Below are 16,783 nucleotides of genomic sequence, written 5' to 3' on the forward strand. Positions count from 1 at the left end.
AAGGCACAATGTTTCATAGAACTGTTTAGTAATCATCGAGTATATAAAATTAGTCACTGGTGTAGTTGAAAATGCAATTCACAGAAAGTGCTGGTTAAATGGAGCAAAATGGGGGAATTCATATTATAGTAGTATCAGTTATCTGGTAATCCTCACTGACAGTTTTCCGGTTTCCCGTGGTATTTAGCATCATTGGCTGTAACAATCCTAGCGATAGCTATTATCTTTGTGACGGCAAGGAGCACGTAGATACGCCTCCAAATGCCACACTCAAAACGAGTGCCCGGTTAAAAAAATGTGCACACATCTTTTAGGTATATGGGGACCTCCCCGTCAATGTGCAACAATGCAATTCACCAGATTTGTGTAAGTTCACAATTCCCACCTTCTCACCATTTCGTACGAATCGACATAGTCGTTTCTAAGAAAAGCGCTTGTGACACATTTGGTGGAATAGTGAACTGGCCAGCCTCCCATTGATTTGTTACCGAGTCAGACAAAAGGCTCAGAGGGCAGGCAATAGGTAGCTTGTACCCAAGCGAAGCAATCAGTGCTGATAAGGCTTGGTTAGAGAGTGCTGGACTAACTCGCGGAGGAAAAGACGAAAGCGATCCTCATCATTAATCGGCGCAAGAGAAATTACGGCTGCATTAGAATTGAGAATCCAATCCGGCCATCAAATACTTGGGAGTCATGACAAGCGGAAAACTCAATTTTAAACAGCACATAGAGCATTTGCAAAAAAGCATGATATGAGGGCCGCGGCATACTTGCAGGCTGCTCATAGCCAGGGTGGTGAATTCTATCTTAATGTATACAGTCGCATAGTGGGGAAAAACGCTGCATATTTTAGACAATGCACATAAACTGATAGCACAAGGCTGTCGGACAGAAGGTACTGTAGTGTACCGTTACGGTCTTGAATGAAGTGTTCTAACACACTTCAACGCCCTGATCCAATTGGATTGTTGCCACAAAGATTATTATTATTATTACATAAACAGAGAACAGCTCTGTTCTACCTTCAGACCGTCTCGATTGATGCAGTGTTCATCATCTCGATAACGATGCCGATTGACTTCCTGACAGACCAGATAATGAAGATACTCGTATATAATATCAGATATATCTCTCCTTTATCGCAAATGAAAAAACCAAAAGAGAGAGATCCATAAGCAGATGGCCGCAGCGATGGGAACAATCAGAGAAAAGGGTTGTTGGACTTATAGATTGATCCGTTCCATCGGGGAGGGACTGGAGAGAAAGCATGGAGAGGTCAATTATAACCTCAACCAGTTTCCCATCGACCCTGGAAGATATCGTCAATACCTGTACAGGTTTAAATTAGGCACCTCATCTAATTGTCCAAATTGCGACGGAATCCCAGAGGACTCAGCGCATTGTACCAGGTTTGAAGAAAAAAGGAGGAACTTAGAGGAAACTCTAGGTGAATTGCTACCACCGAAAAATTTTGTCCGAAAAATGGTAGCTTGCCAGGAGGATTGGGATGGGATCAACTCCATGATCGCAGCAATCCACGATAAACTGCGAAAAGCATAAGAGGTGAGAAAGACGCGGTTACGAACCCCGCGGGTAGAATGGAGGAGACCTAGCTAAAGTAAGCTAACTCCGCCCCGTGATGTAATACCTAAAGGTGGTTCCACGGGATAGGGAGGAGTCGGGGGTGCTTTTAGTTGGGAAAAATCCTTGAAAATTTCCAACTCCACCGAACAAAAGAGAACAGGATACATGTCGATAAGACCTTCAATAAGCATTTTAACCATAGACATCGGACTGAACAAGGACCAACTTGAGCGAATGCAAGAAGTAATAAGGAAGTTATCGAAATAACGGTCGCTGGTAGCATATAGTAGGTGGGTACAATATAGTACCATGACTCAAATGAGACAAGAAAAGGGACAAATCTAAATGGGGTGAACTCTTCTGAAATTTGCCAAAATCAAGAAGGCAGCGGACAGAGAACCTTAAAATTTCGGACATTCTTGATAAGTAAATTCTCGTTAGTGTGGATTACGTGATCATACCATCGAAAACACTGATTTCGCAATTTACCCACGGTCAGTGCAAGCCCATACCAATTTCGAACGTGATCATGCCGTATTATGCCACTGGTCTAATGTAACATCTTCGTTTCCACTACCGCGAGGCGCAGTTCATTGTCTTTTATAGTCATCTAACATTCAGAACGACAAGGCGGACGACACTGCGGTAAATTTTCAATTTGAGATGTTCATTGATACATCGGTTACAAACGACGCCTAATGCGTAATTCCATAACGCAGTTTACCTTTGGTTCGAGATATTTCAATCGCTCAGTTCTGGGTAGGTTGCTGCCACTGACAGTGATAGTACCTGTTTTGTTAGGATCGGCCGTCAAAAATCCAGTTTTATTCTGATTCAAACTAGGACTGCGCTTCTCACAGTGTCTTTTCATGAGTAATCGCGCAGCGTATATTGCGTCAGAAGTCCCGCAATTCTAAACAAATTCGGTTTGATTCACCGTTATTTCAACGAAGTCACTAATACAGTTGCCAAAAATGCGTTCACAAATCTTCATGGTATAGGAGAGCAACCGGATCGGACGATAATTTGAGCAGTCTGCTGGGCTACCTTTATTTTTCTAATTGGAACGGTGGTGCGTTTTTGCCAGTCAGATGATGTTTTGCTTTCCTCAATAGACCGACTGAAGAATTCACTGAGTCACAGTGTTGGGTCCAAGATCCTTGCTTTCCAGAGCTCAGATGCGATGTCGTCAGATCCCGTTGCTTTCCACGACTTCATGGGTTTGATTGCTTCCACAACTTCAGTGGCGCTGACAGATGGAATTGATCAGATAGCGGCGATGCTTGCAGAAGATGAATAAATTCTTCATTGAAATCTGTTTGAAATATTCTCGCCATCTGTCCACCGCGGCTCGTCAGCCGGTAAGCCAAATACTGTTCTTGTCATTAGCGTAACAGAAGTGCTGTTGCAATTAGGAGGGTTAGAGGGAGGGTTTTCCGGTCTACTTTGAGCAGATACCGGAATGGGATTTGATTTGATTTTTGATTTTTTTCAAAATTTAGTATGGGTAATAATAATAAATCCGCGGTAACCGGTCCCAAGCCCGGTTGTGAAAGGAGGAGCAGCGTATCAGGGGCTAGATGAGCAAAGTGCAGCAACTTTACAGTCTTGCAGATTACTTACTGAGGAAGCTATCCCCACACCTGGCAGCTAAGGATAAAATGCACCACCAAAAATGAAAAGAAGAAATTTGAGGTCAGGTACGGATAACCGGCGGGAGTCGTCTGACTTGGTGACTGCGCCGGGGTCTCATAATGGACAGCACGGCGTCGAAACCGCTAGTCGTGGGGCGATTCGACGTCTAGGCGCCACGACGACCACCAGAGATTCGTCGAGCATTTCCCGCAATTCGCGCACGTGACTGTGCACCGCTTTATTACTCACAGCGACACAATCCCGGCCACCATCGGGGAGCGTGTTCAACTTGAGGCCATCGGGAAAACTGGTGACCGAGAGTCGATGGGGGCAGAGGCGGCGGTATCAACAACACCACACCGCACTGCATACAACAGTTTCAGTACTCGCCGAAGCACTCTTTTCCACCGTACAGCTGAGGTTTCCGCTGCAGTTCGGGACGAATTCCAAAGAGCGTGGAGCGCGGGAATTCTATCTCAAATCAATGATGAGATTGCATCTCGGCTGTGTGCTAATATAACGCTGCTGCAACTACAATCACTTGTGTATTGTGGTGCAGTTGCGGCTATCAGATTGCACGGTCAGAAGATTCGCAGCAGATGGGTGAGAAATAAAGTGCAGAGGGTTTACCGGAACTATGCCATCCAAAGTGAGAGAAAGACACTTTCTGTCATATCCAGGCGGTTACGACGGTATGGCGAAAGTCATTCCAGACGTATTCCAAATGCACATACGCGAGGAACCAGCGGAGGTTTTTCAGATCTCTCAACGAATCCCAACAGAGCATCCAGACAATACAATTTGACGGAAGCGAAAGAGTATTGGGGTGGACTTTGGGGGTTACCCGCCCAGCATGCTGAGTGGATCACCGCCGAAGGCACTCGCCATGGCAATACGGCTGGCACGAATTTTGCGGAGATTACCGAAGAGGAAGTTCGACGAGCTATAAACAGCTAGAAGAATTAGAAGAATTAGAAGAATCGGGTGCAGAATTTCTGGTATAAGAAATTTACCAGCGTATACAGTCGATTGGCACGCAGTATAAATGAGGTCATGAGTCGGTCGGAGGAATTTCCACCGTTCCTAACTGCGGGGATTACCTACCTTATCCCAAAAAAGGACACGGTGCAGGAGACCGCAGACACAAGACCGATCATTTGCTTACCAACCCTCTACAAATTCATCAAGTCCATTATTAGTGGAAGGGTCATTGCGCACCTCGAGACCAACAACATTCTGTCCGAGGAGCAGAAGGGTTGCCGAGTTGGGTCAAGGGGTTGCAAAGAGCAACTCATTATCGACTCGGTAGTTATAGGAAAAACCTATAAATATATATATATAATATATAAGAGCATATCGAATGTCATTGCTGGAACACCCTGAAACCCTTTTTAGAGACGAAGTGTATTCTTTTTAATACTTGCTAAATTACAAATGATGTGGAAGCAAAATGTGAATTTATTAGCAACATTTTAAGAAGGTGAATGCATTGTGATCTTCGGACGACATAAGAACAGTATTATTGATTCTCCCACAAAAGAGACGAATAAAGAAATAAGAAGCCTAACTTATGCTCGTGACTACAAATCTTAATTGAATAAGTTCTTTACTGCGGTATAAAAACAAGTCAGTTCCCAACCACCAGTGCAGGTCTATCTCTTGGTTCAACTCAGCAAGTAGCAAGTACAGGGTGATGTGATAAAAGTGTTCAACTGAAAAGTGAAGTTATTTGTGTCATTGCTTCAAGTTTTCAAGGCAACTGAACAGTTTATTAATAAAAATGGTTGTAAGTTTTAGAACATACAAGAAGTGTTCACCTAATGGCAAAGTTACCATATATGTGGGCAAACGAGAGATTGTCGATACAGTAAGCGCTGTGGAACCAATCGGTACGGTAACTTTGAGTTCGAAGTCGTAGCATGTGAATTAATATAAGATCTCAAAAATGCAATCCTCCGAATAGATGGACTTATCGCCCTGGATCCAGAGTACATTCAAAGCAATCGTAAAATTTATGCCCAACTCATTTGCTACTTCCGCTATGGTCGAGAAGATGACGAAACCATGGGGCTGAATTTCTACAAAGAATTTATTTTGGAATCAAATCAACTCTACACCCAAGGGAAAACCGATGTCATGTTGACAAAATGGCAAAGCTGCCTTTTAGAGAAACTAGGGCATAACGCATTTCCCTTCACTTTGAAAATGTCACCAAATTGTCCAGTGTCAGTTGTATTGCAGCAAAAGGCTAGCGACAAAAGCCAGCCTTTGGGAGTTCAATATTTCATTAAGGTATACTTTGAAAAGTATACAAATTCCATGTGAAAATCTCTTCGCTTATGCCAATAGGTGTTTGTAGGCGACTCCGAGACCGATCGTTCTCATCGACGAAGCACCGTTAACCTCGGTATTCGCAAAGTACAATACGCTCCCATAAATCAAGGAATACAGCCATGCACCGTTGTACGCAAAGGTTTCTTACTTTCGCCCGATGAATTAGAGCTTGAAATGAATTTAGACCAACAAATTTACCACCCCGGTGACAAGATTGCAGTGAATATAAGTATTCGAAACAAGTCGTCGAGATGCGTCAGGAAAATTCAAGCCAAAGTCATGCAAACCGTTCAATTTAGGATCTTCCAAACGGGTCAAATGAGACACATGATTAATTCTATAGAAACAACAGAAGGATGTCCTGTTGGACCAGGTGCCAGTTTGCAGAAGGTTATATATCTACAACCAAATCTGGTTTTCACTCAAAATCGCTTCGGAGTGGCAATTGAAGGCCATCTGAAAAGGCGTGAAACCAATCTAGCCTCGACTACTTTGTAAGTTGAATTTCCTGCAAAGGTAACTTTTTGGAATAAATCGCCGAATTTTATCCAGAATTTCGACAGCAGATAATAAGGACGTATTTGGGATCACTGTATCTTATTCGATAAAAGTAAAGCTATTCATGGGCTGTTTGGGAGGAGAACTTTCTGCGGAATTACCGTTTGTGTTAATGCATCCGAAGGTAAGCTAATGAGACCACCATTTAAAACAATCATAAATAAACCTTCTTTCCATAATTTCAGCCAAATCGTCAACTGATTTCGTCCCATGAAAAATACGAAGGAATTGCGGAAAAAAATTCTGATTATGAATAAGACGCGGAGCATTTAGAGAGCGCAAAACTGATGAAGAATTTGCTTAATACAAAATATTGAGGAAGATAATCCCTCTAAATAAATGAGGGGTTGAAACGAAAAATTTAGACTTATATTTTCTCAAGGAATCGTTCCTAGAATAGATACTTCATTATCATAAAATCATACTTACAAGGCATGGTAATTTTCTCACAGATTCACTCAACTTAAAATCCTCCCAGCACACTGAACATTGCAGCTTCATATCCACTTGTTCCTGTGTTATTTCAACATTTGGAATTTCCTCTATTTTCTCTTTTGATAGCGGTGGCGGTCCAGTTGTATCCATTTGATTGAGCAATTGTGTAACTATTGTGTCAAGTCCCTCATGACCCCATGCATAATCACCCGGATTGCCCATAAAAAACATTGAAGCGTTCCCAAAAGCACCATCATTACCCATCGAAAGTGCTTGTAAAATCTCATAAAGAATGTTATCGGAATTTGCCATTCTGTGATGACGTGGATTACGTCGTCCGAAAGCGTAACCCCGACTACCAGTCGGTGCACTATGTTCTTCAGTTTCTGTGTGATCATTTTCTGCAGGTCGAGTCGTTCCACCGCGCGACATCAGCAATGATCGCAATTCATTGCGAAACATTTCTAAATTCTGGGGAATAATGTTTCGGATTAGTTATCAGTAATTCAAATAAATGACTGGCAATTTCCTACATCAGTTCCGTTTGGCTCAGTCATCTCGACATCTTCGGATGATGATGATTCACTAACCGCTGGAAGTTCTTCTATAAATCCACCTGCACATATTGGACATGTGTAATCCTGAAAATTAAAAAGAAAGCTGTAAGTATTAGGCATGAACTGAATACAGGAAATGAAAACGCCAACCAACCGACCTAAATACTCGACCCAATTACCGGAACTTCCCAAAGAACTATGAGAGTGATAAGATACTTATTTTTTTGTATCTGATAGATATTTCAACAAAAACATGATTAAGCAAAAAATAAAACGCGAAGACGGTTTCACGGTTTGTTACCAGGGCAGGGGCAACTCGTCAGACGCTGCCTCACCTTTGCCCTGGGAGCAGCGGGACCGAAAAAAACAACATTTTTATTTCCCGATTCTAATGCTAGTGGTCAAAGGGTAGTATAGGTCCCAGGGCGAAACGTGGATTGGTACCCACGATGGAGCATAAAACCTGGGAAATGCCTGGTGAACCAACACCAACAGCTCTACTACCAAACCCTATCTCCACCTCCACGTGGTGACCGCTGGGAGCTCTTTCTTAACGAAAAGCTGCAGACGGAGAAGGATGAAGGCGAGTCTCCCGCGCCTAAAAACGCCTAAATTGTACCAACTGGTCTTCCAGATTGGGGGTTGGGTAGGGCTGACAACCCTACACGCAAAACAACTTGTTACGGAGCCACAACAGGAGCCTCGGACTAGACTTATTACACAACGACAAACCCGGCAACGACAACGGAATAACGATTTGTGCATTTTCTCATGGAACATGCGCTCCCTGTACAGAGATGAAGCTGATAAGCAGCTAGCCGATACCCTGTCCCAATATAGGGCTGAAGTAACAACGTTACAGGAGATGCGTTGGACAGGGACCGGTTTCCTAGAGAAGAGCTGCTACACCATATATTATAGTGGCCATCCAGTAAACCATGTGCTCGGAGTAGGTTTCTTAATCAGCCAAAAAATGAAACCTGCTGTTATCGGCTTTGAAAACATAAGCGAACAGATATGCACTCTGCGCTTGCGAGCCAAGTTTAGAAATATAAGCCTCATTAACGTTCACGCTCCTACAGAGGAGACTGTAGAGTCGGAGAAGGATACCTTCTACGGGGCAGTAGAATGAATCCTCGAAGCCTGTTCCAGATATGATATCAAAATCATACTTGGGGATTTGAGCAGCCAAGTAGGGAAGGAGCCTGTATTCAGGCGATACGTTGGCCCCCATAGCTTACACGAAAATACAAATGATAACGGACTGCGGATTATTCAATTAGCAGGGTCACACGAAATGGTTGTTGGAAGTACCTGGTTTGCGCGGAAAGCGGTCCACAAACATACGTGGGCCTCTCCAGACGGGACCACTTTCAACCAAATTGACCACGTGTTGATTGAACGCCGCCACCTCTCAGCCTTGATGAATGTCAAAACATATAGGGGGGCCAATATAGACTCGGATCAGTATCTCGTTGGCATGGTGCTCCGAACCCGAATAACAATACCACCTAGGATCCTCTCTGACAATCAGGTGAGAGTTAACACTGAAGCCATCCACAACACAGCCCTTCGCGACACCTATAAGAGGGAAATGGATACCGCAATAACCGCAGTCAACAAATGATCTTTACAACCACCTGAAGAACGTTATCATGGATACGGCCACAAACATACGTGGCCCCAGCCGCATAAAGATTCGGAACGGCTGGTTTGACGATGAATGTAAGCTAGCAACGGAACGGAAGAATGCCGCATACCGAGTAATGTTGCATTCTCAAAGAACGCGGTCACGCGCAGAGACTTATCACAAACTCCGGCGAGCGGAGAAGCGACTTCAAAGACGGAAAAAGGAAGCCTGGGAGAACCAACAAGTCTGTGAACTAGAAAAGTACAGGGAGCAACCGCACCAGGCGCGCAAGTTTTACCAACAAGTCAGCAGGATGAAGCCTTATACACTTCGATGCTCATCCTGCCGAGATAAAGAGGGAAATCTGATTTCCGACAGAATGGGCATATTGGAGCGATGGGTTGAGTACTTTGATGAGCTAATGAACAACCAGAACATCGGCGAGTTGGAAGTCCCGCCAACTGAAGACGACGGACAAATACTAGCACAACCAAGTTTAGGAGAAACAGTCCGTGCAATTCATCTGCTAAAAAATCATAAGTCGCCAGGAGCCGATGGAATTACAGCCGAATTGGTTAAATATGAAGGTGACCAATTACACCAAATGGTTCATCAACTTGTGCTCAAGGTATGGGACAACGAATCAATGCCTGACGATTGGCAACAGGGCATTATCTGTCTCATACATAAAAAGGGAGATATCACACAGTGCAGCAATTATAGAGGTATCACGTTGCTGAGTACCATCTATAAGATATTCTCCACTATCTTGCTAGGCCGGATAGCCCCATACGCCCAGAAAATCATTGGCTCATACCAAAGAGGCTTCACTCCAGGCAAATCAGCAACATATCAGATTTTCTCTGTGCGGCAAGCGATGGAAAAACTGTTGGAATATGGACAACAGTTGCACCATCTATTCATCGACTTTAAATCCACCTATGATAGCATAGCCAGGGTAAAACTGTACACGGCCATGAGAGAATTCGGTATCCCGACGAAATTAATAAGACTGACTACGCTGACCCTGACCAAAGTGCGAGGCCAGATAAAAGCAGCAGGATCACTCTGAAGACCATTCGACATCAACAACGGTCTACGACAAGGGGATATCCTATCATGCGTCCTCTTTAACCTGGCCCTCGAAAAAGTGATCCGTGATGCTGATGTAAATGCAAGAGGTACGATCCTCCTTAAGTCCACCCAACTACTACTACTATGCTGACGATATCGACATCATGGGAAGAACCACCCGAGACGTACAAACTGCCTTCATCCAGATCGAGCAGGCGGCGATTGGGGCGAGATCTTGGGCTGCACATCAATGAAGGCAAGACAAAATATACGGTGGCAACGTCAGCACCGAAGACGAACCAACCAACAACATCAAACCGCACTGGTCAAACAGGAAGAATAAGGATAGGAGAATACAACTTTGAGACCATTGACAACTTCTCCTATCTAGGGTCGAAAATCACAACCGATAACAGCTACGATGATGAAATCCGGGCACGGGTATTGTCAACCAACAGAGCCTATTTCAGCTTACAAAAACTGTTCAGCTCGATACGTCTCACCATAAGATCAAAGTTCTTACTGTACAAGACTATGATCTTGCCAGTCCTCATGTATTCCTCGGAAACTTGGGTTCTTAGCAAGAAAAATTGCGAACTCTTGGCCGCGTTCGAGAGAAGAATCCTCCGAAGAATTTTTGGCCCCCTACATGAGGATGGACGATTCCGTAGCCTACACAATGACGAAATCTTTGAGCGATAACATGACCGTCCGATTGTGGATAAAATCCGGCTCAATAGATTACGGTGGGCGGGTCACTTAATACCTATGGATGAGGATGATCCCACCCGGAAAGTCTATAAGGGCAATATTTATGGTAGAAAAAGAAGACGAGGCAGACCCTGCCTAAGATGGAGCGATGGCGTAGGTCAGGATGCCAGACAGCTTTTAGGGATATCGAATGTCCACCAATTCGGCGCAAGACCGGGATGTCTGGAGTTCCTTATTAAGGCAGGCCTAGACCGGATACCGGTTGTTGCGCCGTTGATGATGATAGAGAAAGTGAGCATTCTGGGGGTGCTCGCTATCGTTGTCGAAAAGCGTTCACACATTCCAAAAACCAATCATAGTCCGTTTTCGAGAGCCAAAGGTCGTTGTCATTCGCTAGTAATAAAGTTTCAAAATTTGCAGATTGCTAGCCCACAAATTTCGATCCCTTTTAGTCGCCTTCTACGACAAGCAGGGAAGACCCAACTCACAAGGCAAGTATCATATATAAAAAAAGCTACTTCTCTCCAGCCCTTTTTAATGTTTTGTGTGAAACAAAACTTTATTAAAATCGATTCAATATCTATCTGTCTGTCTGTTACACGCGAGTTGGGCATTTTTTAATAATAAATAATACTTTTCGACAATAATTTTATTTTTAATATTGATAAAGACTTAAAATGTGTACCGGAAAAAGTGAAACAGGTTTCGTTCTCACAACCTGTCCAACCGAAAAATCTGAAAAAATGGTGCGTTTATATGAAGTCCCAATCCCATATATGAAGAAGCTTTACCTAGTATTTCTTAGGGTTTTGTGTAAAGCAAAACTTTATTTAAATAAATTCAGTGTTTGTTTGATCGCTTGTCTGTCCGTATGCCGCACGAAATTTACTCCGAAGCGACTAGTGCCGAAATTTGGTGAGAATATATGATCTTTAAACCGCTATACATGCACCGAGTTGCATCACTTTCTGTTCATTTTAAGGGGGCCTCCCCATATATGTGAAAAGGGGAAACAATTTGTTTCACTGAAAATGGCCTTTGGGTGAAACACGGAGGAGTGAGGACTCAAAATGTGCGCACCAAAAAGCGAAAGTTCATTTAAGTAAATAATGCTTGCATAGAAAGTTTCTCACTCAAAATGAACAAAAGCCGCTGTACCTAAAGCGTCCAGCTTGCTTGTTTGTATCTGTTTAAGCGTTTTTTTTTTGACATTTCCTTATAATGTTGAACTTTCTCTTGAAAAATTCAATTTTTAATGTGCAATTGGAATGTCAGGCAATCAAAATTTCTCACAATAAGGAAACACAAAACCTTTCATACCTGAAGAGACCAGCTTTCGATTTCCCAGCTCGTTTGACTTTGAATTCTATCTAATTCTATCTCGATGACCAAATTGTCGGTCGAAATACGGTAAGTGGATATTTTACAATCCGCATTTCATGCCTCAATTCCACATTTACCAAGGCCAATACAAATTTCGATTGATTTTTGGTATCTTTGGTTTCCCCAAATTTTCACTCGGCAACATGTTATCATTTCCGGCCTTCACGGCCATCCCAAAAGCCCATAAACCGTTCGTTACCGCTACTACAGAATAAACGAATTTTGCCATAAACCTGCTGTTGATATGATGATACGCATTTTCTCAAATAAAATCTAATCTTTTACAATGATTTATCTGTATTTTACTAAGCGTAATCATTATTTACTATCCACAGATGGAGAACAAGTCACAGAATTTAATGCTGACTCTTTATACGACATTGGCAACATTTGCCTAACAATTATGTCAGTAAAGGATACACTCTTCCTAATCAGATAGGCATCAATAGGAGGCATTAACGGAATGTGCTTTGTGGGACTCTAGCTCTAAAAAGAATTTATTAACTACATTTGTTAGGTTGTTGCACACGAAATGGCCGATTTGGCAATCAAGTGAAGTTAGTTGCGATTTTGCTGTATCAAACCACCACCAGTTGGCGCTTAATCATGGAGCATTTCAGTTTTGACCATTATTGTGATAACAGTGAATAGAAAGGAAAAAAAGATGGAAAAGAGCCAAGAACATACACATTTTTCTGTGTGAGTTCAAACTCGGTCATAAAGCAGCGGAGGCGACCAAGAACATAATGAGCGCATTTGGAGCTGATACGATAAGCGAACGAACCACACGGGGGTGGTTCGAAAAATTCCGGTCAGGCGACGTAAACCTTCAAAGTGAGCCACGTGGCATCCAGGACCATCGATTGAAAACGACGAGCTGCATTTGCTAGTCGAATCTGACACACGTCAGTCTGTGAGAAACATTGCAGAGAAACTGGGCGTACGCTATTCGACAGTTTCCCGACACTTGCAACAGCTTGGAAAGGTGAAAAAGCTCGACAAATGGGTTCCCCATGCCATGGGGAATGGAAAATTCTTTACTCTTCCGCAACAGAAGCGATCCCTTTTTGCACAGAATAGTGATATGTGATGAAAAGTGGATATTACACGACAATCGTCGCCGATCAGCACAATGGCTAGATGCTGATGAGCCTCCAAAGCATATACCGAAACCGAGCCTCCATCCGAGGAAGGTAATGGTAACTGTTTAGTGGTCTACAGCTGGAGTTATCCATTATTCTTTTTTGGCACCTGGAGAAACGATAAATGCACAGAAATACTGTGCCCAATTCGAGGAAAAGTACCATAAATTGAGTATTCAACGGCCGAGATTAGTCAGCAGAAATGGTGTGATACTCCTTCACGACAATGCACGACCTCATGTATCCAGAACAACGGTTCAAAAGTTGAACGAATTACAGTATATGACTCTGCCTCGCCCACCATATTCACCGGACATTTCGCGAACCGACTACCACTTTTTTAAGCATTTGGATCACTTTTTGGTGGAAAAACAATTTAGGAATGAAGAGGCCATCAAAATTGCCTTCGATGAGTTTATCAACACCGGAAAATTGGACTTCTACGAAACTGGCATACATTGTATCTCGCTGGGAGAAGTATTTTGAATCGACTGGCACCTATTTTGCTTAATTAAATAAACTTTTGTAAGCTTTACAGTAATTTCAAATTTTAGTGCCAAATCGGCCATCATGTGCAACCTAAGAGTTGTTGAAATGGCGAGTCACCATCTGAAGAAAGAGAGATAGTCGTGTGAATAACATCGACTTTTATACTCCTGTCGATCCATATTCACAATATTTCGGTTTCTTAAAACAACAACTTTATTTTTTTCACTTCGATTCGTTTGGGTTTTACTTGTGCATATGACCTTGGCACATGATAACTTAGTGATTGAGCCGCTAAGCTCTGGCAGCGGAAAGTCGCAGTACAAACCTCGCGAGTAACAGTGGACTGGATGTCTGATAGTACGACTCAGCTTTGAATGAGTACCCAAGTCAAATCAGGGTAATAATCAGGGACCAACGCAATGTTGACCACATTGGCGCCTTCTCCAAGTGTACCGTCACAGCCTCGAATCAAGTGCTCTAACAACAACTCATTGGATTATCCCGTCAACGATTATTATCGCGCAGTCTCAGGTTCGCTCCGTATACTAACTCCGCGGGAAGTAGAACGAGTGGCAAGACTTGGCACCTAGAAGGGTCATCTTGGGCCATTATAGCGGCCTTCAGCGTTCTGTGCCATCTTTTGGGCATCCCATTGGACTGCGGGTGGTCAACGATTATTATCGCGCATGGTGGTCTGGGGAGTCTCAGGTTCGCTCCGTATACTAACTCCGCGGGAAGTAGGAGTGGCAAGACTTGGCACCTAGAAGGGTCATCTTGGGCCATTATAGCGGCCTTCAGCGTTCTGTGCCACCTTTTGGGCATCCCATTGGACTGCGGGTGGTACGCGGTTGACGTTTGAAGACGAGGAGTTTGCCCAACTATGAGAAACGGGAAGACTCAAACTGCATTCCCTGATCGGTTATAATTGCCGGCAGACCAAAGCGTGAAGACCATTTTCGACAGAAGGCCTCAGTACAAGATTAGGCAGTAATACCTGAAAATATGTGGATCTGGTAAAGGGGCAAATCGATGTGGAATGTGGGAAAATGCTTGGTTGGCCAAGAGAACAAGGCTACCTCCTTCCTCACTTGCTTTATAGCCTTGTACTTCTAGCATGCGATGCACTGTCTGGCCCAAGAGTTAATGTCCTTGTTCATGGGTGCTCTGAGGCGGCGGGGAGGAAGACGAGGCGGCAACCCTGTCGGCTGAACCCAACCCAAGTGGCCGAGGAGAACGTCCACGTGGTGGCACCGAGAACCGCTGTACCGCATTTGCTTGCCGGCCGTGATGCAGTAGGCGAATGCTCCAAGACCTAATTAGGGCGATCAGACCCGAGTCTGTACGGGGACTCATCTGAAGTGGCTTCGGTCACGAAACCTTACCAGGTGTATACTGGTACCATGGGAACCGGGGTAGCCCCTGGACTCTTATACTTCAAGAGAATTCCTGTCGTATATGAGTACAGCTCGGTTGTTTGCGGTTGGCTCCCTAGTGGGAGCTTCATGGGGGCTGTTGGTGATGCTCAAACGAGAAGAGACCTTCGGGCCTTGGCGTGGTGTTGCGTTTCAACACGGGTGCCGTACTCCTTAGTTCGGTAGAGATTTAGGTAGGTCTTGCATCCACCAGTATGAATGTTAAACTATGTACTTGCATAGACTGGTACCGTTGTTGCTCGTCACAGCGGGGCTCTAATTGTGGTCCTAAAATCAATCCGTGTCTTAAGAAGACCGTAGGATTAAGTCTCCACGACAGGCACCTACGTTAAAACCCCAAGGGCTTAACTGTCCTTGTTCAAGCATCCCCACGTACTTATTCTGTTTTGATCACAATCTTTGACTTGAATTATACTAAGCGATATTATAATTTCTAGGTGTTTACTTCTGAAGATAATTTTCAAATTTAAATAAATTTATTTAATAGCGAAATAGAAGAAGAAAAAAGACAAAGATCAGTTCGCCGCCGCGGTTGGGAACAGAAGAGACCGACTTATTTCCCTGCGGTCCTTACTGTCCCAACCAACGGCATTTTTCCACCGCTAATTCTCCACTCCCCTGGTGCGTTCAGAAAATGAGTGAGTGGAGAGTTCCGCGCCATCTACCCGTCCGCATCCGCAACATTGGAAATAAATTTCAAATGCTGCAGATCCTGCCGCGCCACATACTCGAAGAGGGCGATCAAACCCAAGTCTGCAAGGGACTCATCTGAAATGGCTTCGGCCACGAAGCCTCACCGGAGGTTATCTGGTACCATGGGAACCGGGACATATGCTCCAGGAGAATTGCTGGAGGATGTGTTCTCGGCCCGGTTATTTGCGATTGGCCCCCTAGTGGGAGTTTCATGGTGGTTGTGGTTATGCCTACATCGCGGGCAGAGCTCCTCGGAGCTCAAGCGTGGAGTTGCGGTGTACAACTCGGGTGCCGTAACCCGTAGTTGCGGCAGAGGTGTTAGATAGGCCTCGCATCCACTGGTATGAATGCTGAGCCTGCACTCAGTATAAACCAGCACCGCTGTGCTTGCATGGCGGAGCTCTGATTGTGGTTCCAAAATCAATCCGTGTCCGAAGAGGACCGTGGGATTATGCCTACACGGCAGGTACTCACGTTAAACCCCCAGGACTTTCATGTCCTTGTTCATGGACAGTTAGAAATACTACTGGATGTTGCGCCGAAGATAGAAGATAGAAACTCCCTAAATGTGTGTGTTCTTCGTTTTGTCGGGCTTTTGTTTCAATGAAAAAGTGAGTGGCTTATGGTCCGTGAACACTGTGAATGGCCTGTTTTCAAGGGAATACCGAAAGTATTTAATTGCGAGGTACGCGGTTTATAACTCGCGTTAGGTGATATAGTTCCGTTGAGCGGAATTCAGCTGTTTGGAGAAGAGGCTCAACGGCGGCCAGAGTTGGTTCACTTTTTGGTAAAGAGAAGCACCTATAACAATGTCTGAACCATGGACGAATAAGGCTAGGGGTGCATCTTGCTATGGGAATCAGACGGGAGTCTTTGGTTTTCGTCCGAAGCAAGAAGACGTTAAGGATCGATTAATGGTGGGCGGCCTTCGACAAAAAACGACAATAGAAGTTTAACATGCCCAAGCACTTTGACTGGGTCTGGTTAGATGCCTTCAGGGGTAATCCGGTGACCAAGGAATCTCACCTGCGTTTGAAAAATTTGCATTTCTCAACGTTAAGTACAAGACCGGCATCAAGGAGACGTAGAAATATGCACTGGAGGTGCTCTAAATGCGCGACCGGA

At 44.1% G+C, this 16,783-nt stretch overlaps 2 protein-coding genes across 2 annotated transcripts in view; one reads left to right on the forward strand and one right to left on the reverse strand.

Moving 5' to 3' along the window:
- The window catches only part of LOC119658771 (E3 ubiquitin-protein ligase Iruka), a 43,554-nt gene that overhangs the window by 20,075 nt on the left and 6,696 nt on the right, over window positions 1–16,783 (reverse strand). The window contains exons 2-3 of the mRNA XM_038066467.1: window positions 7,080–7,187; window positions 6,541–7,017 (exon numbers count right to left, since the gene is read on the reverse strand). Coding sequence (XP_037922395.1) covers window positions 6,541–7,017; window positions 7,080–7,187 — 585 coding nt within the window. The remainder of the gene's footprint in view (window positions 1–6,540; window positions 7,018–7,079; window positions 7,188–16,783) is intronic.
- Window positions 4,853–6,471, forward strand: LOC119658772 (phosrestin-2-like). The gene is made up of 5 exons (XM_038066468.1): window positions 4,853–5,108; window positions 5,183–5,511; window positions 5,569–6,047; window positions 6,106–6,235; window positions 6,297–6,471. Exons 1-5 carry the CDS (start codon window positions 5,000–5,002, stop codon window positions 6,366–6,368), a joined length of 1,119 nt encoding a protein of 372 aa, XP_037922396.1. The 5' UTR covers window positions 4,853–4,999; the 3' UTR covers window positions 6,369–6,471.

The sequence above is a fragment of the Hermetia illucens genome, chromosome 6 (assembly GCF_905115235.1).
Source record: "Hermetia illucens chromosome 6, iHerIll2.2.curated.20191125, whole genome shotgun sequence".
Lineage (NCBI taxonomy): Eukaryota > Metazoa > Arthropoda > Insecta > Diptera > Stratiomyidae > Hermetia > Hermetia illucens.